General features: G+C 47.9%; 1 protein-coding gene across 1 annotated transcript in view; it reads right to left on the minus strand.

Moving 5' to 3' along the window:
• Positions 1 to 4,534, minus strand: part of EFNB2 (ephrin B2) — a 45,507-nt gene extending 40,973 nt beyond the window's left edge. Inside the window, exon 1 of the mRNA XM_079903421.1 lies at positions 4,401 to 4,534. Coding sequence (XP_079759547.1) covers positions 4,401 to 4,522 — 122 coding nt within the window. The 5' untranslated portion in view covers positions 4,523 to 4,534. The remainder of the gene's footprint in view (positions 1 to 4,400) is intronic.
• Between the last annotated feature and the right edge of the window lie 6,006 nt (positions 4,535 to 10,540).

Below are 10,540 nucleotides of genomic sequence, written 5' to 3' on the forward strand. Positions count from 1 at the left end.
ACAGTTGAACACTCCTATTTAAGGCTCTACTCCACCACACAAAGGGCGAGCTCATAAGCAAATCTATGTAGATATATGATAAATGACCTGAAAACAGGCTCTTTAGGTCAGCAGCCAGCGAAGGCGGAGATTGGGTGGGCCCGAGTATCATTTCAATGATTATTTTCCTTACAAGAGCCCTCCTTCTTTTCGTCTAATTTGCAGTGGGAGAATTTAAGAATAAAGTTTTCATGAAATGCTCAAGTAATGTCCTTCTTAGATTTTTTTTTTTCTTTTCTGAAGAGGGTCTCCAGTCTGTATTTCCTTCCCCCGCCACTCCTATTCCTGTGACGCGTCACTGCAGTCATGCTGGGATCTCAAATCATTTCCCATTAGGTGACCTCGCTGGGAACAGTTGCCAGATGGTGGGTGTCACCCTCAACCTCCCCGGCGCTACCTGAAGCATTTCAGTGCAAGGCCAGGTAGCGATGCCCCTCTGCGGGTAATTATCACGCTGACCCACCGACCAGAGGATTCCTCTCTGTAAATTTCCAGATAAGAGGGTTTACCGATAATTATTCTAAACATACCATTTACTCTCCAGCTGACTATGTATGGAGAAACCATGCCCATCGGCAGTTCTCAGCTGGTCTGGGGCTTGATAGCTAATTTACCTGTCTCCCTGCTTCAGCCTGGGAGTCAGGGACACTTCGGAATGCTGGAGTCATTTGCATTTCTTTGCATCCTGGGACAAGTGTCAAGAGCTCCGCTTTGTGAAAGATTTAGAAGCAAGTGCTTAACAGAATCATCTTAACCTCCAGCTCCCGTTTCTGAGGCTCGAAGCTGTAATTGCTGAGGTTACAAAGTACAGTCCCTGGACACACGATTCCCAAATAAATTCTGTCCTCATCTGAAAAGACGGCTCCCAAACATGTTGTGCGACCTCGCGGCAGCCCCGTCTTTGTGCTCTCCCTTCTCAGTCGTCCCGTGGAACAGCGACAGTCCATTGCCTACAGTTTATCATCCTGACAAAATGTGAGGAATGTAGATGTGAAAGCACTAACAATTCCACCCCTTGGTGCTTTGGGCTTTTTTTCCTCTCTATATTAAAACCGACAAGATTAACCCAAACGCAAACTGGGGAGCACAGTTCAAGGAGCTATTCAATCCGTGCTGAATGTGCATTTGTTTACCTACAAAAATAAGAATTTCAGACACAATGGAAGGCAGGCTGGCTTATATATGGTACTGAATGGACTGTTTAAACAGCACTATCCATTGTAGTTTATTTTATCAATCTCTGACAGATCCGTATTTATTCAGAGCCTGACTGTGGTGGAGCCCATGTATTATAGGTTATCTGGATATTATCCAGCCATTCTTTTGTATCAAGGCAATCAATACCAGGAATTCACCATTATGTAGGGGAAAATGACCTGGGAAAAGCAAAACGCTTGGTTAACTAGTATATGGTGCCTAGGGAATCGCACCCCTAGACGTAAGAAATGAATGCTCTGCTGAAATTTTCAACAAAGTCAGTGTAACTCACTCTAGAATACCATACCAATACTTTTTTAAAAAAGAGCCAACCATTTTACTTTGGCAAAAACATCGTGCTGGAAAAAAATTGTTCTACTGAAATGCTAAGCCAGGCTTTGCTTTTCTCTCCAGAGTTAAAAAAAAAAGAACCAAAAAACAGAAAAAAACCAACAAACTACACAACCTGAATGGCTACAACTGACACAACTCTTCCAGAACCTATGGGTGCAGTGATTACCGTTTCAGTATTTGGAACTTCTTCCCACTACTGCAAAAACTCTCGGGGGTGGGAGAGGCAGACAGTGTGATTAAAGTAGTTATGGAGACGGTGAATTTACAAAGGATTTTCTGGACCCTGTATCCAAACAGCTGCTGCACGCTCCCTCTGTCCACCACCTGCTAAAAAAGCTGACCTCGGAATGAAACAAATCTAATTACTGATGGCTGCTTCATTACAAATGAATTGTTCCACAGTCCCGAGGAACTGATGTGCAACTTCAATGCCTTTGATTACCTTCCTGCCACATCCCATTTACTGACGGAAACTTTTCCCTGGAAATAAACACGAGACTTCCCCAACAAATAGGCAACTCCTGGGCACCGGGTTTTTCTGGGGTTTTTTAATTCATTCTCAAACTTAGAAAAGGCTCTTTCATATCATTCCTCCAGGAAGAAATCTTTCTGATATTTCAAGCTAGCATTCAGCTGCATAACTTTGTTAAGCAGACCTTTTCCAGGGGACAAATGATCCCTTCCTCTAGGCCAGCCATTACGTGCGAATTTTAAAAGAAATTCTACTCTTGAGGGCAGGAGCAATCACGCCAACAGCAACATCGTCTGTACGGGGAGGGAGGCTTCTCCAAAAGCAGGCCTCCAGGACGGTCTAAATCAGTGGCCACAGCTCAGAAAAATAGCCCGACCCTCACAGGAGGCTAGTGAGTAAATATCAGTGAGGAAATATAAGTCACTCCCTTTCCCCAGCGCACGAGGGAAAGAAGACATTCGTGTCGAAACCTTAGGCTGAAATAATGACTGCTCTACCTTTTTTTTTTTCTCAAGTAGGTATTTGTGATCCTACAAACCAGATAACGTCTACTGAGCCGAACGCTGAAGGGATTAATGGGAATTTCTTTAAACAAGATAGAAATGTAAAAATTAAATCCTGTTGGGGGGCGGGGAGGGAAACGCCAAACCAAAAACCGGCTCCCGAAGACGGCCGGCGAGCGAAAGCGCCAAGCGGGGCAGATCAGGAGGCCTGGGGGGCAGAGGCGCGGCCGGCGCGGCGAGCATCGCGCAGGAAAGAGTGACCCCTGGAGGCAGAAAGCGAAGCCGGCGGCTCCTCCGGCTCCCGGCCCGGCTCCCAGGCCGCAGGTCCCAGCCCCGCGCTTTCTCGCACCACCCGTCGCCTCACGCTGCGGTGGTGGACGAGAGCCGTCACTGCCGCGGCTTTCTCAGCAATTACGATGATCTTACACCCAGGGAGAAAAAAGAAGTCCATCCAAGATCAGGCTCCAGGGAAGGAGGCTGCATTAAGTAACTTCTACACAGGAGCAGTGTTGGGAAGCGCCAACCAGCATCCTGCAAGAATCTCTGTTTCATCCCATTTACAGCGGTGACGTCTTTCGCCCTTTAATAGGGAATTCTTGGTTAACATGTTGGTGAATCTGAAACTGACCACTCTTAAGAGTGGATGTAATTATTTAATTACGATGTGATCTTTAAATCGATCCCCCATCCCTTTATTTCTAAATCCATGGCCGATTTACTCAACTTCAAATAGGTCATTGACTTTGCTTCTGACAAAGTATGAACAGCCAGTGTCTTCATACTTTCCCCAAGCTTCCCAAGGTTAAAATTCCATGATTCTGTAAAATATTTTTGGCTAGGATTCGAAATGTATCCCCAGAATGAGGTAATATGCAACCCTGAACGCACAGACGACTACGAGTCACGGCCATATATATTTATGGATGGATCGCCTCTTCTAAATTCTAAATGTACTCTGGTTGCTCGGACTGAAAACCTCCCCAAGGCCTGGCTTTCTCCCGGCTGCACTGTTTGATAAAAGCAAGTCGGATCCAAGGATCCCATTCCCGCCCAGGCTCCCCAAGCGCGAAGGCTTCAGGAGCTGCGTCGACTGGGCAGGGCCTTAATTAAGCTTTTGCAGACAGCGTCCCTAAAAAAATCAAGTTAGCTGTCGGGACCACAGAATTCGGGGCCATCGGTTCAGAAGCAAAGGGAGAGGCCGACGTGCAGAGGGTTCCCTGGGAGCAGCCTAAGGCCCGTCTCCCGGGCGAGGAGAAAAGGGCCCGCTGACCGAGTTGTCCCGAGCAAGCGAGCTCCCCGCGCACCCCCCGGGCAGGCGGCGCGGCGCCCAGGCGCGCGAGCTCCGGGCGTGCCAGGGAGCACAGGCTCCCTTCTCCGCGGTGCGCTTCACTGCCCCCGGCCCGCGCTCCGCCGCTCCTCAGGAGCGCAGCATCCCTGCCTCTCCGGAGCCCGCCAGCCCCTGCGTGCCGCTCAGCCTGTTGGTGGCCCGGCTTCCCGTCCTCTGGAGGAAGTGAGGGTCAGGCCTCGCCATCGGACACCTTCCCGGACGCGACACCCGAGTCAACAGGGCCTTTTTTTTTTTTTTTTTTTTTAGCGCCGGGGAGCTCCCAGGGGGAAGGAGGACGAGGAGAGCGCCCCTTAGGGCCGGCGCTCCGGCTGGAAGGCCGAGCGGAGTCTCCACGAAGTAAAATGTGGTGGGGGACCCGGGGGCGCGAGGAATCGAGGGTCCAGAAACAGGCTCCGAGGCTCCGCAGCCCGACCCTTCCTCCCGCCGGGACAGCGCGACGCGGCGGACCTCGGGGCGGCGATCGAGGGGGGTCGTGGACGCGACTTACTTGGAGTTCGAGGAATTCCAATAGATGGGCTCTAAAACTATCGATCTGGAAATCGCAGTTCTGCATAAAACCATCAAAACTCCCCAGCAGTACTTCCACACGGAGTCCCTCCTCACGGCCATGGCCAAGCCGCTCCCAGCTCCGCGCACTCCTGGCGTCGGAGGGACAAGGTGCGGGCCGGGAGCCCCAATCCTCTGGGCAGACAAGGGAGAGACTGCAGGCAGTTCCGGGGCGCGCCGAGCAGCTCCAGCGGGCGCCGAGGCCGGTGGCGCTCCCCTCGGGGCCCTCAGAGCGCGGGGCGGGAGCGCACGCGAGGGGCGCGGCGGCGCGGCGGGCTCGGGGCTCCGGGTCGCCGCGCCGGACGCAGCTCGGACAGCCGGCTCCCGTGCGGCTCCAGGGTGCCGGGCGCGGGGCGTCAGGGAGGGCGCTCGGCCGGGACACAAAGGCCAAGAGACGGCTCGGCGGAGGCGGCGGGCCGCCTCGCACTATAGATCCAGGGGGGCGGGCAGCGGCCCGAGCGCGCGGGCGCCGCTTCGGCGCGGTTCCATGTCCCGGAGCGCGGAGCGCGGTGCGCGGGCGGCGAGGGGCGTCTCCGGGCGCACAGGAGCCTCCACAGTCCTCGCGGCTCCCAGCCCGCGGAGCAGGCAGGAGGGGCTCGGTGCTCGCCGCGGGCGCCGGATGCGCGCGGGCCTTTGTGTGCGGGGAGGGCGCCGGGACCAGCTCCGCGCGCGTCTCCTCGCCTCAGCCGGCGCCGCCGTCCCCGCCGAGGAGAGTCAGCTCGGCCAGCGCGCTGTCAGAGCACTATAAACGCGGGGCCCCGCCCCACACCGCGCAGCCCATTGGCCCGCCGCTCGGCAGCCGCTAGCCGGTTGGGCGGGCGGCCGGTCCGTCAGCAGCCCCCGCCCGACATTGGGCGCCGCGAGGCGGGGCGCGGGCTGACAGGTGAGCCCCGCCCCCTGTCCCGGGCGGCGGCGCGAGCGGCGCGCGGGGGAGCCCGCGAAGGAGACGGGCCTGCGCGTGCACCCGGCGCCCCCCGAGATGGTAGGGGCGGGCGAGTGGGGAGCGGGACAGCCCGGGGCACCTGCCCCCGCGCCCAGCACGCGCTCTCATTGCCCGGCAAGTGTCCAAACTTCAGCAGAGGTACAACGTCGAGGGCGAAACTTTCCCTGCGGAGCGGAAGGCAGTGGGCTTCCCGTGGGTCTCCCTCCTTCACTGCAGAGCGCCCTCTGCGTAGACTGGCTCACACCCCGCTTGCGCAGCCCTTCGCCGCGCCCACCAGGCCTCTCAGTGATGTGTTTCACACCTGGTTTCGGTACCGAACGTCGGCTGGGGCCCGAGCTAAGTCAGTGGGGCCGGGAGACGCAAAACGACTCCCGGGGCGCGGCCGCCCGGGCCCCGCTCCCTCCGCACCTCGCTTCCCGCGAAGGCAGCACCTCTCCCCCGAGTGCGCGGCGGCACACCCGCGCCCGCCGCGGGATCTTCTCCTTAATTAGCCTCCGGGCCGCGCTCATACCTCCCCAGAGTGACCGGGAATTTAGGGGTGACCGTGACGAATAGCGCCGAAACAGGGAGGCGGCAGGAATTCTTCCATTGGATTCCCGGCGAAGCGCCTGCCTAAGAGCCTCTGGGACGAGCGCCCCCGCGCCGCCGCTTCCGCGGACCCACAGCGCCCACTAGCGGCCGGCCTGCGCGCTCTGCCGGCGAGAGCACGACTCTTCGGGCCACCCGGACCCAGACCCCGCGCAGCTAACCGCGTAGAGGGTCCGAAGGAGGGTCGGCAGAAATGACCTGACCAACAGCAGGGAGAGCTCGGCACAAATCAGGCACAGTACAAATGTAACAGTTCTCATCCTTAATGTTTTAAAAGCAAAGAACCGGCCAGTATTCCTACAAATTCTTTTTGTTTTTAAGGCAAATTATCCACGAATTTAAATTTAAAAGAGAAAATATATATGGTAAAAACATCTCGTTTAGATACTTATGTTTTCTTTTCACTCTTCTTTGTAATAACTTTTGTAGGGCTTTATGGGTGAGTTAAGTATTCGTTTTTTGAACATTAAACGTTAATGTACATTTTAACTGGGAGTGTTACATACTTGTGAAGACTAGTTTGTTAAGACCGAAAACACTGAGGCACGCGAGGCACCGAATACATTCATATTATTCCAAGTATGTGAACGAAGAAAACAACTTTATTTTCTGCAGTTTCTAGTTTTAAATGAAAGCCTCCACTTTGAAGAAACATTTTTCTTTAAAGGCTCAAAGACAGTAAACCGATTCGAAGTCATCGTCAGATTCCCAGAGGACTGAAAAACCAGGAAGGAGCAGGCGGTATTATTTCACAAAGGCAAAAGAGTCGTTTTCTAATAAGCTTACAACATTTAAAGGATTCATTTGAAATTTAATATAAATCTAGTTTAATATATTCTTTTAAAAGAAAACTGAGTGTATCTCAGTAACTGTTTCACATTTAGCAAACCTATATTGTGAAATTTAAGTTGTGAACTCTTAGCACCTACATGCTCTCTCGCCAAGTAAACTAGAGGAAATAAAGGAAATTTGCATTGTCTGAAAATAACCCTGGCTCCCATTTTTAGTAAATCTGATACTCTCAAATCCAAAGCCCTTCACCTTGGGGAAAATGTAAATGTACATGTTTAAACTGCTTCCTTTTTTTAAAAACAAAGTGTGTATTTGACCAAAAAATAAATCCCTACACAAAGATTCCTATTGTATAACTTAAGTGTGTGAATATGTATTAACTTACTTTCAGTAAATATAATTAGCTGTAGAAACTATGTGAAAAGTATCAGCAGTAGCAACTCCACTGCTCTTTAGAGAGTAATTTCAGTAATTAAAAGCATCACCTCAAGCCACTTGTATCTATTGTACATATATCATGCGAGGAAAAAAAATCAGCAACATCTGCATGTACAAGACATTGAAACTTTAAATCCTGTCACATCAGTTGAGTACCTCTTTGTATTTGGACTTTTGTTTTACAATTGTTGGAGAAACGTGGTTATTTTTGCAAATCTGTAATTCTACCATCACATATTTAACCCGACATCAAAAAATGAGATTTTGTTTCAGCAAAGAAAGTTACTTCAACTGTTTCCAGAGTTAAGGAAGAAATTTCTAAAAGCCTAATTAATAAAAATTGGGGGGATTTCAAAGACATAGCCAAGTATAAATGTTGATGGATATAAATTTGAATAAATGTAGAATGAAGTGGCAAATATAAGAGTTGGATAGTTCCAGTTTTAAAAATAAGAGGGCAGGGCTTCCCTGGTGGTGCAGGGGTTGAGAGTCCGCCTGCCGATGCAGGGGACACGGGTTCGTGCCCCGGTCTGGGAAGATCCCACATGCCGCGGAGCAGCTGAGCCTATGAGCCACGGCCGCTGAGCCTGCGCGTCCGGAGCCTGTGCTCTGCAAGGGGAGAGGCCACAACAGTGAGAGGCCCGTGTACCGCTAAAAAAAAGAAAAAAAAAAAAAATTCAAAAATAAGAGGGCAATGAATTTTGCCCAACTAAGTGTGCCTTACTAGTCAGGTTTCTGCCCCTTTTGAATCCATACGCAAGCTTTGGTCTTTAGAACTTATAGTTGTTTCTTACATATTCCTTGTACAGCAATCCACTGATTCTAAGATGTACTTCGAAAGACATCTTTAACTCCTATAAAAACAAAGAACAAAAGCCTTATCTAAATGTAACGTTACAGAAAGATTATTGTGCTTTATGTATGTTGATTAAATCTTGTCCAAGCCATGAACTTTCTACATAGCTGGAAGACTCTACTAAACTGCATGCAGTTTACCTCATACAAGTCACTGAAATTTTTAGAACTCTCCCACAAATGACACTTTGCTTGGTTTATTCCACGGGAAGACCTTTCAAAACAAGAGTAAAACTCTTTAGATCAACTTCGCCATACATTCTGTCCATCTATCTGCTTCTAAAATTCCTATTACACATTGTAGCACGTTAGTATCTACTTATTAGTTTGGTAGGAAAAGTATTAGTCATTACATGGGGCTCTTGGTCAAAAGAATCATTTTTCCCTTTGGGAAGTTTAACTCATACCTTACAGACCATACCTATTCTTTATGGAATCAAAATAACCATTATTTTCCACTACAGTAATTTAAATCTCTAGCTCAAATTATCATTGCTTTTATAACGTTATTAATGCAAAAGCAGCCTATGTGGAAAGAATACAGGTTTGGCTCCAACTAGGTAGGGTACCTGGCTCAAGACCTCATTTCCTTATATGTAATCCAACAAGTTGAGAGGGCCAGCTATTTCTAGTCACCATTCCAAATTCGCCTAGGTAGTTTGGTGGAGATAAACACGCAGGTAACGAAACAGCTAGCTGTGCACTTTTATCACTCATTAACTTTGGCATTTCTGTGACTCCCACTTTGCGGACTGATATGATATACACATACTGTATGTTATAATAAAGTTAAATTCTGCTCTCAGCATATAAGGGGTATTACTGACAGCAGTCATAAGGAGACAACCCATTTCCTATTATGGGTCCATCAAACCATTTTTGCTCCTTTATCCCACCTTACAATAAGCTATTCAACAGAGCCAATTGCAATTATATATTCCTTTGTTAATTCATGTTGTCATAAATTTAATTGATGGTGAAAGCCTGGAAAATGAGGAAGGCAACAATCAGCATGCAAATGTATACAAAGAACAAAAAGCCCATTTCATTCGAACCCTAATACACCAGGTTTAGTGATCAGCAGTTGTATTAATCTTAGAAGATACTGACACTACTGAACACACACACACCTTTGCCTGAGTGACAGTAAAACTACTGAACGATGATTTTACTCTTTTACTCTGAAACCTACTGGCTTTAGACGTGGAAATATAAACAAATATGTATAAAAAACAAGACTGTTCCAACATCCTCTGGTCAACCACTGGAGGCTCAAGTAAGGAACAATCTTCTTTTAAAATGCATTTCAATCATACAGACACCAACTTTAATTTCTATTGGGCCCTCTGTATCCCCCTTCCATTGCTTCCTAGCTGCAAGTCAGTTACTCTAGTAATTATAGATACACCATATATAATAGATCAGACAATGCCATCTAATCATCTAAAAACCAACTATGGCAAATCTGCTACAAAACATACAGTGCAGTGTTATTAGCAAATTACCGCACCACTGGCAACTCCCTATGGACAACAGAACGTTAAAAAAAAACCAAACCCACCCTCAAAACATAAGAGTAAACAAGAAACATTACAAATAACAAAGGTGATGGTGAAGAATCAAAACTGGCAATTCAACAAATGAAAGAATGGGGCCTCCTGCTTGGGCTTCAACACCCGTTCTAGATTTTTTACCTTCAGTGGTCCTTCTGCTAATTAATAACACTCTGGTATTTGTTTATAAGACTCCTGGATGGACTGGCAAGTCTCAAAAATTAAGATATACTGTTTTCAGAATTTCTTATGGCCAATACAAAGCAGATGGATGGTTCTGGGGTAAAGGAGCAGAAAATTGGGACAAATGGTAACAGAAGCTCTGGTTTTATTAACAGCTTTGGAGAAATTTTAGTTAAGAAGGACCCGAATATAAAATGAGGCATTAGAAACAACATACAGAGTTCAATTGGCCAGGATTCTGTACTTATTTTACCTCAGAAAATTAAAAAGTACAAACTTCCTTTTGCAATTTTTTTTTTGTAAACTATTGTTATTTTGGGGAGAAATTCTTGAAGTACTGGTGGCCATACGGAAAAGCTATGAACATGTTACTAGCACAACTAACTCAGAAATTAGCTGAGGACACAGAGAGCCTAATTTGCTACATCTTCGTAAGAGAAACTGGAGCAGTAAACCTTTAACTACAAACCCCTTCCCCTCTTTGCAAGCATTAAAGAGTCCTCACACATAGCTAATTTAAAGGTTTAGTTTATACAATTGATTTAATTCTGCAAACTCCACAATATAAATGGCAATAACTACATATATTAAATACTGTAATAAAAATAAACAGTCATTAGTTAATTCTATAATGCATTAAGAGCAACTTTAAAAAACAAATTGTGAATAAAGGCATACTTAATAAATTAGGGAACATCTGAACTGCTAATAGTTTGGGAAAGAATTTGA

The sequence above is a fragment of the Stenella coeruleoalba genome (genome assembly GCF_951394435.1).
Source record: "Stenella coeruleoalba genome assembly, chromosome: 18".
In the NCBI taxonomy this organism is placed as follows: Eukaryota; Metazoa; Chordata; class Mammalia; order Artiodactyla; family Delphinidae; genus Stenella; species Stenella coeruleoalba.